This window comes from Gymnoscopelus microlampas (assembly GCF_963454915.1).
Source record: "Gymnoscopelus microlampas genome assembly, chromosome: 4".
Lineage (NCBI taxonomy): Eukaryota > Metazoa > Chordata > Actinopteri > Myctophiformes > Myctophidae > Gymnoscopelus > Gymnoscopelus microlampas.
The window spans coordinates 15054703-15072701 of record NC_139941.1 but is presented as its reverse complement, the minus strand read 5'-3'; the positions used below and the strand labels follow the sequence as shown (position 1 = coordinate 15072701).

General features: G+C 44.9%; 1 protein-coding gene across 5 annotated transcripts in view; it reads right to left on the bottom strand.

The window, feature by feature from the left end:
- Window positions 1-15705, bottom strand: part of LOC311043437 (uncharacterized protein) — a 30521-nt gene extending 14816 nt beyond the window's left edge. For all 5 annotated transcript variants that reach the window (XM_084054678.1, XM_084054676.1, XM_084054677.1 and 2 more), the window contains exons 1-3: window positions 15229-15705; window positions 13623-13788; window positions 685-1131 (exon numbers count right to left, since the gene is read on the bottom strand). In XM_084054678.1, coding sequence (XP_083910804.1) covers window positions 685-1131; window positions 13623-13788; window positions 15229-15610 — 995 coding nt within the window. In that variant the 5' untranslated portion in view covers window positions 15611-15705. The remainder of the gene's footprint in view (window positions 1-684; window positions 1132-13622; window positions 13789-15228) is intronic.
- Between the last annotated feature and the right edge of the window lie 2294 nt (window positions 15706-17999).

Below are 17999 nucleotides of genomic sequence, written 5' to 3'. Positions count from 1 at the left end.
GCCTGGGAACGCCTCGGTATCCCCCAGGAGGAAGTGGCAAATGTTGCTCAGGAGAGGGAAGGCTCCGGATAAGTTGTTGAATATGGATGGATGGATGGAAGGTCCATTTGGTTACATTTCTCTCAAAGTTAAATAAACACTCAAGATTTTACTGTGTACAGATCCCATAGCCCATGGCAAAAACGCTAATAAACAGGATTTATCACCAGAGGGATTTTTTTTATTTGCCCCTCGGAAATGCAAGTTCCACACAGAGATTCCAGACTAATATCTACGCAGTGATATTAGTCTGGCCATGCCAGGCCAACACAGGTGACTACTTTTACTTTTAACTCACACTCATACGGATATAAAGACGTGCATTTTTGACGGAAGATGCTGTTTTCAGTGTGCTGCGACAAAGAAAGGCACTTCGCGGGTGATTTTTTTTTCCTCTGGGCAACGGGCACAGATACTGTTTGTGTTTACACACAGTCCGACGATAGATCATAATGGATCAAAATTTTCTGTGACCAGTTGGAAAGGTTAAAAAACAAAAACGCTGGCAGTGGGTGAGTTTATTAATGTATATACACTGTATACTGGCAGTGAAAGTGTTAATAGTCATACCTCATTATATTTATATTAAATCTAGATGTCTTTTATTTATATAGACACATATTAAAAGAAAGGAAGCTCATTAACCTGAGTTGTGAGATGTAGGGTAGACACTGAAGGAAGATCCTCACTTCACTCTCTTCAGATGACAAGCCTTTCAGCTGTACTGGTTTCTTCTCTGGTTGGAGTTTCAGCACCTCTAGGAGAAGGGAGACCTTTCTCTCTGAGAGGTCTATGGACCAGACTGTAGGAATTGACTGGTAAACTGGTTGTAATGCTGGAAGAACACTTCTGCCTGTTTGAGTCTCATAGTTCTTCACATAAGAGTATAGATACAGTAGTACATGACATTGATACTTCCTGTCTTCCCAATCATCATTCCAGTCAATGAGGGGGAATGTTTTGTAATTACACGCAGAAGACAACAATTCCAGAATCTTCTCTTCTGTTTCTTCTTCCTGTTCTGCTGCTTCGCAGATGAGCTTCCCCAGGATCTTGTTTGTTTCTGATGTTCCTGACCTTCCATCAGCAACACTGCAAAAGTTTAAATAAAACCAACATTAGATATTAATTTCTGTATCATAAACTAGAATAAAAAATACAATGAGACGGACAACCCTGTATCTATCAGATTTCAGGTTAAAGAGTGGAAAATTAAAGAAAACTTTAAAGTGTATGATACTAAACTTCTAAACCTATCATAAAGAATAACCAAGCTATGAAGACAGTTAGTGTATCATTTGATGCTGGGATCAAATCACAAATGTTACAAACGTTCGGACGTTCGGGCTACGCGGCCCGAACGTCTAGCGTGACGCGTCGTTCACTTTGCAGTGCCACCTTACAGGCACCTCACAGTGTGAGAGAGAGTTTTGTGCTCTCCTAAATCCACGGCAGGCTTTGAAAGTACCCACTTCAGAAAGAGGTGACGTGCATCACCTCTCAAATGACCAAAACCCACTATGGAAGCCGTCGAACTGGTGCGATCTGACGGCATCCTAGAATTTATAGGTAGGATGTGATGTCATGCGTGATGTCATGCTGTCGTGAGATTACGTCAAACTGGCGTTCGTCTCATCGTGATGTCAGATTACGTCACACTGGCGTGATGTCAGATTACGTCACACTGGCCACATACAACGTACGTACATACTGACAACCGACATGGCGCAGGATTCAAATTGTATATATACTAGAAGTTCGGGCCGCTACGCGGCCCGAACGTCTAGCGTGACGCGTCGTTCACTTTGCAGTGCCACCTTACAGGCACCTCACAGTGTGAGAGAGAGTTTTGTGCTCTCCTAAATCCACGGCAGGCTTTGAAAGTACCCACTTCAGAAAGAGGTGACGTGCATCACCTCTCCAATGACCAAAACCCACTATGGAAGCCGTCGAACTGGTGCGATCTGACGGCATCCTAGAATTTATAGGTAGGATGTGATGTCATGCGTGATGTCATGCTGTCGTGAGATTACGTCACAGTGGCGTTGTGTCCATATTCGACCGTCTCATCGTGATGTCAGATTACGTCACACTGGCGTGATGTCAGATTACGTCACACTGGCCACATACAACGTACGTACATACTGACAACCGACATGGCGCAGGATTCAAATTGTATATAAAGACTAGAAGTCTAGCGTGACGCGCCGTTCACTTTGCAGTGCCACCTTACAGGCACCTCACAGTGTGAGAGAGAGTTTTGTGCTCTCCTAAATCCACGGCAGGCTTTGAAAGTACCCACTTCAGAAAGAGGTGACGTGCATCACCTCTCCAATGACCAAAACCCACTTTGTGATTACTCAGACCTGGTATGGCAGACCTGTGGGGAGTGTGCAGTGGTGTACAATGTGAAAAGATAGTTGAAATCGCAGTTGAAATCGCAGGAGATGAAGTTAGCAGTTTATTTGTGTAAAGGGTCGTCGGCGTGGGTTGTGTTGAGGATGGAAGCCGTCGAACTGGTGCATCCTACCTATTTACACTATGGAAGCCGTCGAACTGGTGCGATCTGACGGCATCCTAGAATTTATAGGTAGGATGTGATGTCATATTGTCTCATCGTGATGTCAGATTACGTCACACTGGCGTACGTCACACTGGCTACATACAACGTTAGGTAGGATGTGATGTCATATTGTCTCATCGTGATGTCAGATTACGTCACACTGGCGTGATGTCAGATTACGTCACACTGACTACATACAACGTTACAACGTACATACTGATGGCGCGTCACACTGGCGTGATGTGGCGTGATGTCAGATTACGTCACACTGGCCACATACAACGTTCGTACATACTGACAACCGACATGGCGCAGGATTCAAATTGTATATACTAGACCATACCCGTCGGCGCAGCGCATCCGTGGGGGGATATGCGCACATGATCTGGCAACCCGGGAGGCAGTTCGTCCCATAGCTGGGCAGGCCCGTAACCATGGCGACAGTGTTTGACAGAAAAACGCTAATAAGAAGCTGAGATTTGATGAAATTGAAAAACGGGCTTCACAGTTGCGTTCAGATGGTAATGGTCAATGGCTGTGTGCAAAATCAGAGCAATTGGTCCAGCCAGTGAGGAGAACCGGGTGTCTTCACTCACGTACTCACCACCACTACAGAGGTTACTAGAATTATAGTAGGATATAGAAGTTCGGGCCGCTACGCGGCCCGAACGTCTAGCGTGACGCGTCGTTCACTTTGCAGTGCCACCTATTTGTGTAAAGGGTCGTCGGCGTGGGTTGTGTTGAGGATGGAAGCCGTCAAACTGGTGCATCCTACCTATTTATAGGTAGGATGTGATGTCATGCTGTCGTGAGATTACGTCACACTGGCGTGTCTCATCGTGATGTCACGACCGTGATGTCATATGACGTCACACTGGCTACATACATACATACTGACAACCGACATGGCGCAGGATTCAAATTGTATATATAGATATACTAGAAGTTCGGGCCGCTACGCGGCCCGAACGTCTAGCGTGACGCGTCGTTCACTTTGCAGTGCCACCTTACAGGCACCTCACAGTGTGAGAGAGAGTTTTGTGCTCTCCTAAATCCACGGCAGGCTTTGAAAGTACCCACTTCAGAAAGAGGTGACGTGCATCACCTCTCCAATGACCAAAACCCACTTTGTGATTACTCAGACCTGGTATGGCAGACCTGTGGGGAGTGTGCAGTGGTGTACAATGTGAAAAGATAGTTGAAATCGCAGGAGATGAAGTTAGCAGTTTATTTGTGTAAAGGGTCGTCGGCGTGGGTTGTGTTGAGGATGGAAGCCGTCGAACTGGTGCATCCTACCTATTTATAGGTAGGATGTGATGTCATGCTGTCGTGAGATTACGTCACACTGGCGTGTCTCATCGTGATGTCACGACCGTGATGTCATATGACGTCACACTGGCCACATACAACGTTCGTACATACTGACAACCGACATGGCGCAGGATTCAAATTGTATATATATAGATAGATAGATAATAAATGATTAATAATATAATAATAATTTTAACCACTTAAGTCCCTTTTCATGCTTTGTCATTCGATGGTGTCACATGATGAAGATAGCTGATCTACAAGTTCACAACACATCAATTCATGATGCTTTTGTGAGCTTGTACATTTTGGACATGTTTGCCTATAATGACATGACCAAAATAGGGACACCAGATTACATATGAGTGCATAAATCATACTTCATTATCTAAAAATAAAATCTTAAATAAAAGATTAAAGCTGCAAGCAGCGATAAACGGGGCGAAGGCATGAAAGGCAAAAAGTAATATGCAACAATAGCACAAAAAGACGTAGAAACAGAATAGATTGAACTCGAGACAAAGCAGCCCATGCGACTAACAAATGAGCATTCTCAACAGCTGAGCAAAGTGTTGAGAGATTGTGGCTAGCAATCCAGGGTTAAGAACGTTACTTATGGACACCTCAACCCATGGCCATAGACAGGATTCGAACCCTCAACCTTCGGACTCATAGGCTGTCACAGTAGTGATTGAGCTATGGCTTCATCCAGCCTGATGGTGTCTGTTGAAGATTATAGACTCTTGCCTTCTGCCATGAACCGAGCCCCTGTTTCACTAACACTAAGATCAGTAGTTCTTCTCCCTTATTCTGTGAGACACTCACTATGGGATACAGTGCGCCCCTGGCGATGCAGAGAGCTACACACGTATGCTCCCGCGACCATAAATGGTGGAGAGGGTATGTCACGCGAACCGGATGTCCCTCCCACATCTGGAAGAGCATAAAGGTTCCCGCGTGATGTGGCTACTTCCTCTTCAGCTTCTCTGTCTCGCAGATGAACAGTGCTCACACAGCTATATTAAATAATTCCAGCAAATCTTTGAGAAAGAATTCAACTCTAGACCAAAGCGGCGATTAGGAGAATCGCCCACAGGTTTTTCTTCTTAGACTGCTTCTAAGCAAGCTCCCGCGGCTCGTGGCGAGTTAGCCCTGACTAGCTACGTTAGCTGCTAGGTTAGCGTAGCCTCCAGTCCAGGCTATTGTTGTTCAGCTTAGCGGCTAGCTAGCTTCGCTAACAACAACACCGGCTTGTTAGCAGTGTTGTTAGCTTAGCGCCTAACTAGCCTCGCTAAAGCAACACCGGTTTTTAGCCTTCTCACCACGAGCAGCAAGCGACCCGTCTCCACGCTCAGTGGCCCCCAACCACCGCCACAGTGTAGCCTCCCGGACTGCAAGGCCAACCCGGCCTGCAAGGCCAACCCGGCCTTTCGCCCAAGACACACAGTGGAGACCTCGGGACCTACGATGCTAGCGGTACTAGCGGCTCTCACTATGTACCGCTGCAGGATTCCCGGCCCCCATCTTCGGCCTCAGCAGCTGCGAGGCCGAAGTGTCTCGATATGGCCCGCCACTGACCACGGCCTCTGTGGATGGCGGGCCTAGCCACTCATAGCATTACCACAGTCCCCCTTTCGGCCACTACCACTGTGGTTGATGGAACTAACCACCCACAGCACCGCCACCGCCCACCACCGCCCATCGCTGCTGTTTTTGACGATACCCGTCATGCACAGCAGCATAGCGGCTCTCTTCCCTCCTCCTCCCCGATGGCCAGGCTGTCACCTCCCCTGCCTGCGCAGATGGGTCGATTCCCCGGAGAGCAGTGCCTACTCCGACGAGGATATCAACAACATGGGTAAGAAGGAGGAGAAGGAAGACCTACCATCTCTCCAGTACTCCAGGGAGGTCGTCATGAGCCCTGACCAAGTCAACGCCCCTGGAGCCACTGCAGGGGTCCAGCCTGGGGCGACGGCCTCGCCTGGCTCCCCCCCTCCTGTCGGGGTCATCAGGCCTGCTCGCTCTCCAGGAGTATGGAGACGCTGACGCCCCAGCGCTTTTCTTCGCTCATGGATGAGTTAGCCCGGACTAGCTACGTTAGCTGCTAGGTTAACGTAGCCCCAGTCCAGATGGTTGTTGTTAGCTTAGCACCTAGCTAGCCTCGCTAAAGCAACACCAGCTCTTAGCAGTGCTGTTTAGCTTAGAGCCTAGCTAGCCTCGCTAAAACAACACCAGCTTGTTAGCCTTCTCACCATGTGTAGCAAGCGACCCCTTTTGGTGGCCCTCTGAGAGCCGCAACCCCATCACCCTGACCCCCGAACCGGCGTTTCACCGACCCGAAGGACAAGGCCACCTCCACGGCAGCAGAGAGGGCCTACAAGGCTTCCGCCCTGACTGCCCGCGCCCTCAACGCGGCCACGCTGCTCCAGGGCTCCCTCAGCGTCCTACTGGGGGAGCTCAAGCCCAGGTAGGGCGAGCAGGCAGTTGAGGTGGAGAGGTTGGTGCAGCTCATCATCCAACTTAACTGCCACGATGGACAGGGAAGGGCGATGGACGTCTGCGCCGGGCTGGAGAGAGCGAGGTGACTCAACCTCGCGAATCTCTTACACGACGCCGGCCAAGACGTCATAGGCCCAGCGGGAGGCAGCCTCCTCCCAGCTCCAGGCCCCGCACTGTCAGGTCTACCGTCAGCGATATGTAATGGAAAAGTACCCCGCTTTCTCTTTCGGCCTGGCGAGAGAGTATGTTTTGCCCCCTGTCCGTCCGGCTAATCTCCGGCACCGTTGGCCCAGTCGCTGCGAAACTGTGCACACACACTCCCTGGATGCCAATTCAGAACCTCTGACCCAGGTTTTTCAGAAGGGCCTGCTATAGCGCCACCAGGAGGCCGATTTGTGCAAACCCATTTTTGGATATTACTCCTACAGATTTTATCCAAACATCACGCAAATCGGTACACAGTATCTCTATAGACATGTGATCAAGACGCATCTGTCCGATATTTCATATCCCATCCTGATTGGCTAAGGTTGGCTAAGTTTGCAGGATTGGTCCGTTTTCAACAAAATGTCTCAAATCATGAACGCAGTGTGCGATTTCCGTGAGAATTTGCATGCACATTCCCACTAGGCCGAGGAAGAAATGCCACCCTTTTCACATTGCCCTGTTATAGCGCCACCAGCAGGTCTACTTTAGCAAAACACATTTTTGCAACAAAATGCCTCAAATCATGAATGCAAGCACATTCCCACTAGGCCGAGGAAGACATGCCACCCTTTTCTCATTGGCCTTTTATAGCGCCACCAGGAGGCCACAATAACCTACCTGACCTGGCGGAGACCTGTGCTCCGAGGAGCACTTTTTCTAGTTTCTTCTTAAAATTGCTAAATACCAAGCACAAGTACTTAGTATCGATAAAATCGATTATTTGCATTGCCAAACGATTCGATACGATTATTTGCATTGCAAAATGATTCGATAAGATACAAAGTCAAACGATACGATATGTTGCTGTTTGCATATCGATATAGTAGATTGTTGCAAATTAAAAACAATATTTCGATGCAGTTACTATATCGTTACACCTCTAATATTTACATAGACGACTGGCTTCTCAGCGCAGACTCGAGTCAGGAGGTGGCGCAGCACATGGAAGTGGACATCGCTGGGTTTTCAGACCCATCATTTCCAAAGGAGCGTTTTGGTCCCGTCTCAGCAGACCCCCTTCATAGGGTCTCGCTGGACTCGACCACGCTCACAGCTCGTCTGTCCCAGGACGGGATAGACGGCTTCCTGGCCTGCGTGAGGTCGTTCCACGTGGGACGACGAGTCACATACAGGGCATGCATGCAGGCGGCGGGTCTCATGGCTTCGGCCATCCATCTGGTCCGCCTGGGCAGGCTCCACATGAGACCTTTTCAGGGATGGATGCGGTCTCTCAGAGTCCCACCCACCCGGGGCTCTCGGAAGGTCTTGGTGTCCCCACGGTGCGTGGACACACTCAGACCGTGGTCAGACGCAGCCCTTCTGTCCAAAGGGGTCAGAATGGGCGCGGTGGTCTCGCGGAAGGTCATTACCACGGACGCCAGCCTCACGGGGTGGGGTGCCGTCCACGAGGGTCGCTCGGCCAGGGGGGTGTGGGGTCCCAGTCTACAGACGGCCCACATGAACTACCTGGAGCTGATGCCGTTTTTTCTAGCGGTCAGACATTCCGAGGCTCAGGGCTGTCATGTCTTGATCAGGAGCGACAACACCACGACCATGTGCTATATCAACAAGCAGGGAGGCCTGGCCTCTCCGTTGTTGGACAAGCTGGTGTGCGATCTGATGCGTTGGTGCGACTCGTCGATCAGAGCCTTACATGTACCGGGTCTCCTGAACAGCGGAGCAGATCTGCTGTCCAGGGGCAGGTTCTGGTACTCGGATTGGTCTCTCCATCCGGCGGTGGCGAGACAGATATGGACCAGGTTTGGCTGGCCGCAGGTCGATTTGTTTGCTTCTGAGGAGAACGCGAAGTGTTCTCTGTTCTTCTCGGTGAGGGCCCCCCTCCCCCCACTGGGTTTGGACGCCCTAGCGCACAGGTGGCCGAACGGACTGCTTTACGCGTTCCCGCCACTGGAGCTGAGCCTCCCAACATTGAGTCAGACTCTACGGACTGTCATTGTTACTGGTGGCACCAGCGTTGGGCGGAGATATCTCCTCCCCACAAGCCCTGGCCCCTCCCCCCGATCAGGGACCTGCTGCGGCAGCCAGGGGAGGAGATCTTATACACACGTATGCTCCATAGAGGTATAATATAACTAGAGGGCGGATTACCCCGCCCCCAGCTATAGTAGTAGTAGAATTATTGGTTCGATTTTGACCACACATAGAGTTATGAGCATGCGCACTAGTGTCATTTTTGCGTTCTACGGCAGCCCGTGTGTCAAGGATTGAACGCGAGATATTTAAGAAATTCACTGGAGATGCCTATGTATATGTAAATGCATATGTATTTATGTATAATAAACTGCTCAAAAAAAGTTTGGAAACTTAACTTCGGTCAATTATATCTCCCCCTTAATAATACCAATTGGTTTTGTGTTTTATATCATTTTTATCGTTGATTAGTCACCTTTACAAAGAGGTACAGCTTGTAAGGATCGGGCATTCGTGGAATGAGCAACACAGCTAAACGTGTAGGTAGCGCCTCCCAAACATTTGCCAAAATCACCCAATATGCTTCTGTTGGTAATCGCTCTCGTTTTGAGCGACCTGCCAGCACACACCTGCTGAGAGGTGTGTGCCAGTAGTCACAGGTGTGTGACTGCATCACAGGTGAGTGACTGGCACCTGAACATGGGTTGTTCAACTTTGTTGAGTTTGTGTATGCTCCAAGCAGTAACACTGCCCTCATGGAAAGATGCCACGTTTGTCCCTTCAGGATAAGGGACAATAGGGCAAGTGAAGCTGGTGTTCCATTACACAGATTACACATTATTTGGTCTTAGCCCTGGTACCATTTCCAAACTTAGGACCAAGTTCTGTGAGACTGATGAAGTCAACAAGAAAGAGAAGACAACAACCCAATACCCCTTGCTTCACTGAGGAACCATAGACTTACAGGCAAGATTTACACAACGGTAGCCTACCAAAGACAGATGTCAAAGTTGCAGGGCCCATGCTCAGGTGCCAGTCAAACACCTGCGACTGGCACACATCTGCCTGCAAATGGTACCAGGGCCGACACCAAATAATGCGTAATCTGTGTAACGGAACACCAGCTTCCACTTGCCCTATTGTCCCTTATCCCGAAGGGACAAACATGGCATCTTTCCATGGGGGCACAAGTTGCACAACCCATGTTCAGGTGCCAGTCACTCACCTGTGAGGCAGTCACACACCAGTCACACAACTGGCACACACCTCTCAGCAGGTGTGTGCTGGCAGGTCACTCAAAACGAGAGCGATTACCAACAGAAGCATATTGGGTGATTTTGGCAAATCTTTGGGAGGCGCTACCCACACGTTTAGCTGTGTTGCTCATTCCACGAATGCCCGATCCTTACAAGCTGTACCTCGTTGTAAAGGTGACTAATCAACGATAAAAATGATATAAAACATAAAACCAATTGGTATTATTAAGGGGGAGATATAATTGACCGAAGTTAAGTTTCCGAACTTTTTTTGAGCAGTTTATGTTTACATATTTATATCTATATATATAAATATATATCAGTATGTTTTGCTCGTGCATGTATTTCTCCCCGCCTGCAGTTCCAGCTTTGGCCACTGGGGTGGCGGCTTCAAGATTTCTCAGCGGCTCTGGGGGCTTGGTATGCTCCCACGACCACAAGTGGTCGAGAGAGCATACGTGTGTAGCTCTGTGCATCGCCAGGGGGCGCTGTATCCCATAGTGAGTGTCTCACTCCGAAATAGGTCCAAAGTACATGTCTAAAGATTTTTGTTTACATTGCTCAAAAAACCCAGGAGGAGTTTGATTTTAAATGTTTTTCATATAATTAAAAATGGTGGGAGATCTAAAGGCCAGAGGTCAAAAGTCAGACCACAAAAGTTGTTAGGCATGAGGAGACGCATGTGTGTATCGAAGTTTCATGGCTGTAGGTCAAACAGGGCATGAGTTGTACCTGTTCAAAGTTGGCACTTTCAATTGATTGCTTTAGCGCCACCCTTTGGCCAATGATTGTGTGTTTTGTGCCTTGGCCGTTTGGCATAGCCCTCTACCATATTGACGATTTTCGTAAAAAGTTACTGCACGGTTAGGCCGTGACAGAAAAAACTGCAGAAGAATAACAATAATAGTGAAAGTGTAGAGATGCAAAGAGGGTCCTCGCGCCCCTTTGGCCTTGGCCCCTCAAAAAACACATTAAAGGCATTGACGGCGAGTCAGAGATAAACAAACACTGTGCCTCCTGTAGTTCGTTTCCCCGACCACCAGGGGGTGGCGCAGGAGGGACTTCCATAGAGCTAAGGGAACTTCAGAAGGGGCCATGCCGAAAATAGGTTGCTTTATTCGGATATAATTCGCGGAACTGCCCGCCCCTGCCGGTTCTCTTAATTTTTATTTTTAAATAGGCTCTTTCATGATAAATTGACCACATATATGAAGTTAAACAACTAAATTCTATCCAAACGCTATTTTAAAAGTAAATTCTGTGCCTCAAAAACGAAGTTTGAGAGCGTTTTAAAACCGAAAGTAAAACGTTCACACGGACACGGACGCGCACGGACGCGCACATGCGTGCGTTAATTTACGACCCGGACAAACATAAACAGTAGGGAAAATACGGATTTCAGAAAGAGGACTGTGTTTCAATGCAGGAAAACACCCCAGCATCATTATATAGTGGCTGATAGAGGGGAAAAAATGCAAAATATATATACATATTTATTTTTTTTAATTTAGGCTTAATGTTGCCTAGAATCCCTTTAACCTAAGTTGTGAGATGTAGGGTAGACACTGAGGGAAGATCCTAACTTCACTCTCTTTATATGACTAGTCTAGCATCTCTACTGGTTTCATTTTTACTTTTACTCGAGTACTTTATGGGAGAAGTTGTACTTTTACTTGAGTAAAGATTTCCAGTACTCTACCCTCCCCTGGTATAGCATACTTATAGGGCATAGCAGTGGCGGCCATTTCAGGGTGCCACAGGAAAAAAAAAACTTTCATTCTTCCCAGAGAGATTTTCGATAATATAATATATATAATTATGGGTTTATAATGCATTATAATCACATTTATAATGCACTTATAGGACATTATAACACTCATTATAAATGTGTATAATCATGTATGACAACTTAAAACAACGTTTATGATGTATTATAAGTGCTGGTTATAATGCATTATAAGCTCAGTGGAACAGCACATATAACTACCATAACGTAGTCAGTTAGAAGGTGTCTTTGTTATAAATTGTTATGCATAAATATAAATATTTATAACAAGTGTTATAAAGCATTATAAGTGTGGTGTAATGCATTATGATGCATTATAGAACCGACTTTTAAGTAAAGTGTTACCTGGTAGTTATAATGTCCTGTTCCACTGAATTTATAATGCATTATGACCAGCACTTATACATTATATTATTATATGTGTAATACTTCATAAACCTTGTTATAAGTTGTTATGCATAATTATAAACATTTATAACAAGTCTTATAATGCCTTATAAGTGCATTATAATGCATTATAAATGCGGTTATAACGCATTAATGACCCGACCTTTAAGTAAAGTGTTACCAATTATTTTAAGCCTGGAACCAAGCCATCCAGGTTTCTAGTGAATCATGACCATAAAATATTTGATTATGTGTCAAAAAAAACACAAAGAAATATATCTATTAAATATAGTATATATTATAATTAAATATTCAAATATGTTTCTATCTGTGACACCACAAAATAGCCACCACTGCTATAACTTATAGCATATAATTGAACTTATCTCTGGATATGTTGCTCATGCTGCTCAGTTCTAAATTAAAACGTGCATACTTTGGACCGTCACCACGATTACGCAGTAAAATCTATAGGTTACTAACGTAACCCCGGTTCTATGAAATAGGAAGCGAGAGGTCTCGCTATGGGAGAGCACCCTCTAGTGCGAACACAGAATCATTATCTTGATATACTTCCAGACAGGAAACCCCCTGGCTGGATCCTGATTTGTTCCCCTGACCCGGAGGTCCCGCCCTCCGCTCTATATAATCAGGGGACAAACTTCCGCTCAGTCCTTCAGAATAAGACTCTCTTCTCGTCTACAGAAACAAGAAGGGGGTCCTTGCGAGACCTCTCGCTTCGTATTTCATAGAACCGGGGTTATGTTAAGTAACCTATAATTCTATATTCAATACTCCGCTTCAAGGTATCGCTATGGGAGATAATTTGATAAACTCCCTGATTGTAAATTCCGAAGTTTTCCAAGCTTCCATCTCAAGGTATGTCAAATGCCTGGAAGTGACAACTAGGATCGTACCCGCTACCACAGGCACCCTGAATAGATTCATCTCTCTAGACAGGGCCCAAGACGTTGCCATCCCCTTGTGGAGTGTGCCCCCAGACCTACTGGGGGCAGCGTGCCACTACTGGAGTAGGCCAAAGAATGGCCCTTAGAGCCCAGTGGGAAAAACGTCAGTGTCGAGACAGGTTTACCACGCATGTGTGGAGTCCGTAGCTAGTAGAACGCAATACATGGAGTCAGGGCTAGCGTGGGCCAACCGAGCTAGAGTGTGAGCTAGCCGTCCGTTGAGCTAGCTTTCTGGTAGCCAGCAGGACGCAACATGGGGAGTCAGGGCTAGCCTAGGGCTAGTCAGGACTAGCCTAGGTCGTAACGAGTGCTACTAGGCTAAGCATGCCGGTACAAGCCAATAGTTAGCGATCGAAGCTAACTGGTAATAGTAATATCCACTGGGAGCGAGCTTTGAGGCCGCTCGGGAGTATTATAGAAAAGGACCGTGTACTTACGGTTGGAAGTTACGATCACCTGGATTTGTTAGTGTCTCACTGTCACAGAAGTTGATCAAGGCCTAGTGAAACGTAGTTAAGCTAACAATCCTGCGGTGAAACTGAGGAGATGTGTTCTGTGCTCTTTACGAGAAGAGGTAATTAATTTAATTGGTTAATCATACCTCATGATCTTTACGTAAAAGCTGGGTGGCTTTTATATATAGACAAATATTAAATGAAAGGAAACACATTAACCTGAGCTGTGAGATGTAGGGTAGACACTGAAGGAAGATCCTCACTTCACTCTTTTCATCTGACCAGCCTGTCAGCTCTACTGGTTTCTTCTCTGGTTGGAGTTTCAGCACCTCTAGGAGGAAGGAGACCTTTCTCTCCGAGAGGTTTATGGACCAGACTGTAGGAACTGGCTTGTAAACTGGTTGTAATGCTGGAAGAACACTTCTGCCTGTTTGAGTCTCATAGTTCCTCACATAGGAGTATAGGTCCAGTAGTTCATCACATTGATACTTCCTGTCTGTCCAATCATCACGCCAGTCAGTAAAGGGGAATGTTTTGTAATTACACACAGAATACAATGATTCTAGAATCTTCTCTCCTGTTTCTTCTTCCTGTTCTGCTGCTTCACAGATGAGCTTCCCCAAGAACTTGGTTGATGCTGACCTTCCTGACCATGTGAAACTGCAACAGTTCAAATGAAAACCAACAATATTGATCTCTGCATCATAAACAGAACCAAACAATGATGGACACTGTATCCATCTGTAGATCAAAGAGAGAGTCAATGGAAAACAAAGACTACTTTAAAGTGTATGATATATTTAACTTATACAACTATTATGAAGAATAACAAAACTATAAAGAAACACATATATATAATTTGATGCTGGGATGAAGTCACTAAAGTTGTGATAATCAATCTCTTACCACTTACGCCCTATTTTATACTTTGTCATGCAGCAATGTCAAGTGAAAACAATAGCCGCTCTACAAGCTCACAATGCATTGCTTCATGAAACGTGAGCTTTTAGATCTGCTATTTTCGATATTTTTAAAAGGTTTTGGAAATATTTGCCTGAATTGATATGCCCAAAATGGGGACACCAGGTTGAACTTGGTTAAACACATATGAGTGCATATATCATACCTAATTATCTTCAAATAAATATGTTAAGATAGATTTTACATGTATACAATATTAAAGGTTCTATGACATTAATGTTCACGTTTTTATTTTTATCTTTTCCTTTGGGGGGGGGGGGGGGGAGCAGAGGCGATGATTGACAGGCAAAATCACTCAACAGCGACACCCGCAGGCAAAGATTACTTTTGACATTGCAGTTGAAAAGGCTTTAGAAATGTGAGAGAAAAACACCTGCAATGGCTCACTGGAGTGGAATTTTCAGTTAAAACTTGTTATACACATTTGAAGGACCATGACAAAGACTTTTAATGTGTTGTAAAACTGAATATCATGAAACCTTTAAATGAAAGGAAACACATTAACCTGAGTTGTGAGATGTACGGTAGACACTGAAGGAAGATCCTCACTTCACTCTCTTCATCTGACCAGCCTGTCAGCTCTATTGGTTTCTTCTCTGGTTGGACTTTCAATGCCTCTAGGAGGAGGGAGACCTTTCCCTCTGAGAGGTCTATGGACCAGACTGCAGGAGATGGTGGGTAAAGTGGCATCAGGTTTATATGATGTATTATTTATATTGGCTTTGTATTTTAACACTCTCACAACTCCACATTATTTTCACATTTTCCATGCAAAGAAAGTTACTCAATTCATATCAGTGTTAAATACTAATTATGTTTTCCTTTACACACAGTACTACCGTACCTTTAGAATAGGTGATTTCCACGTCATCTATGAAAAAAAAGCAGCTGATCCAAAGGTTTAGGTCGAAACTGCTCTTCTGCATGGAGGTGGAGGCTTCTTCTTTGGATACTGGTGTCTCTAAGAAGGTCCTCTTCCTGGTTATGTCAATGACCTTCAGTAATTCATAGCAGGCTGCCTCCCCTTTTTTTGTGACCCAGTCCAGTATTGTTCTTGTCTTATTAAAGTCATCTTTCTCTGAGTTTATTTTACTGACCTCCTCCTCAGTGAACACTTCTCTCTGATACAGATTGTCCACAATAACAGACATATTCTGTAATTCTCCCACCAGGTGTGTTCTGGCGTTCTTGATGTATTCCACAGCTGACTGACTTGTAGACGCCATGTTGTCACTTTATTCTCAAGCATGTAGTGTAACAGGTGAAGACTTATGCTGCTTGCTGGTCCAGGATCTCTTTGAAACTGATCTCTGTTTATTTTTGTCTCTGACATGAATGAAAGAAAGACATTCATTTAGAGATTAAAGGGATATTTCACTTTCAAAACATTTTTGGGTCATTTTATCGTCTACCCAAGCTTTTAGGAGCACCCCAGACAGTTTTTAAGTTGCTTGATTCAGTATTTAGATATTTGATATTCATTTTTATCAGACACGCCCCCTTCCTATACAAACCCATTGTAACTTCAAACAACATTTTTAACATGTTAGATTCATCGGAAACACCCGTCATTGGTTCTGGTGACTGATATTGTCTTTTTAATATGTGAGGAGACCGTGTTTTTTCAATTACTTTTTTCATTTATTTTTAATATTTTTTGGGGAAAATAAAATAAAATTAAATACAATAAATTAATTAAATAAAATCAAAAAGTAATCGAAAAAGCACAGTCCCCTCACGTATGTGGCTGAGATTTCAGTTCCTTTTTGTCAGCTTTCCCATGGTCTGCTGTTACAGGCCGTTGAAAATAGCATGTCTCGTCAAAAATACATAGTAAAACACAGGAGGCAAGATACAGGCGATTTCACAAATACGTTAAAGGATCTACACCATGAATTAAAAATATATATATATATTTAATATCATATGGTTGATGTCCCTCAAACGTTTTTCAAAAGGTTTGAGCTTAAATCAAGCCTCAGATATACTCATTCCAACCAACTTCTCTCTGGCTTATAAAGCACTTTCACCTGTAGTACCACATTTTCCTGATTTGGCACGTGGCGCTATTGAGCCAGTTTGTATGCATGTTATCTCCTGGTTCTGTGTGGAAAAAGTTTATTTTTTTATTTTTTTTAAGTTGGAACTGAAAAACGGGAGGGATTGTATCGCTTGTGACGTCACGTGCGGGGGCAAATCAGTTTGGCCTGTTTTGAGACCAATTTACATAAAACCCCAGATATGCTGTGAAAGCCTGAGTGCTCAAACTGGGGTATTTTTTGGGATAGAAGAGAGGTAGGGGAGACCAAAAACACACGAAAAAGGAAAAGTTAAAATTCATGGTGTAGTCCATTTAACCAGGAAGTGAATGGAGATCAAATATGGAAAATATGCCAGGTTCCTAGCTGACAGTGAAATGCAAATGATCCCATTAACTTGAACAATGAGGGTATCTAGGTGGTCTGGGGGTGTGAAGAGCTCTCTGGCCGGGGGAGAAAGGGGGAGAAAGGGTGAGAGCGGTCAAATTAGCCGTAAAATAACGTCAGGAAAGGTATGAGTATGATATCATATTTAGACTGGCACAGGTCTGCGCCAGTACTGTTCCTGATTAATCCTGTCTTACCTATTTATATTACATATTGTCACATGTCACTTGACCAATGTTACCTTGGCTGATGGAAGCTCACTTCAAAAAATATAAATGATTTTTTGAAGTGACACACCTATTTAGAGATTTCTATTTCGTCATGCGTCTCGCTAGCCAATCAAAGCACACCCTTTCAACATATTGTCATGTGTCACGTGAAGTTTGACCAATGTTAGCTTGGCGGACACATGGAAGGACGGAGACGAAAACATACTCTCCACCTCTGGCGGAGACAAAAACGTTTCAGATGAAAAAAACAGAGATGATTTGAATCGAATATTTAGGAAAAGTCATGGAACTGATGGAAGGGGAACCTTCTGAAAGCTTCATGAGAAAAGATAATCCACTTCAAAGTCTCAGAATCGGTCAGATTGACTGTTTAGACACCCAAGTGTTAAAGGATGAAGTTTATAATGTCCATAGATTATAAACGTCATCCATTAATGGTTTAATCTATGGACAGTATAAACTTCACCCTTTAATGGTTTAATCTATGGACATTATAAACTTCACCCTTTAATGGTTTAATCATCCATTAATGGAAGTTTATAATGTCCATTAATGCATAATACACATTTTCTGCCCAAAATGTGTATTATGCAGAGAAGGTGGGGTGCTGTGAGGCTTCCCTCCCTGGATAATAGAGCAGTGCGCCTGGTATGGAGTTAGAGAGAACTCACTGACGCTCTGGAGCAGGACTACCCTGTCAGTAGTCGAACTTCAACTTTTATTTGTAATTCTGTGTATATATTCCCCTTCAAATCTCTTAGTTACACCAACATCGTTCATGAGAAGTAGTTTGTTTATGCTTATTTATTGAAATGAGAGAAATCGCTATAGTTTGAACGGTGCATGGGTCTACGTCTCTACGAGGAGGCTCAGCTCCCCAGAGCCGCTTCTGTGTCCCTAGGGAGAAATATACGCATTCTATCTCCAGCCAGCGGCAATCAAATACATCAATAATATCA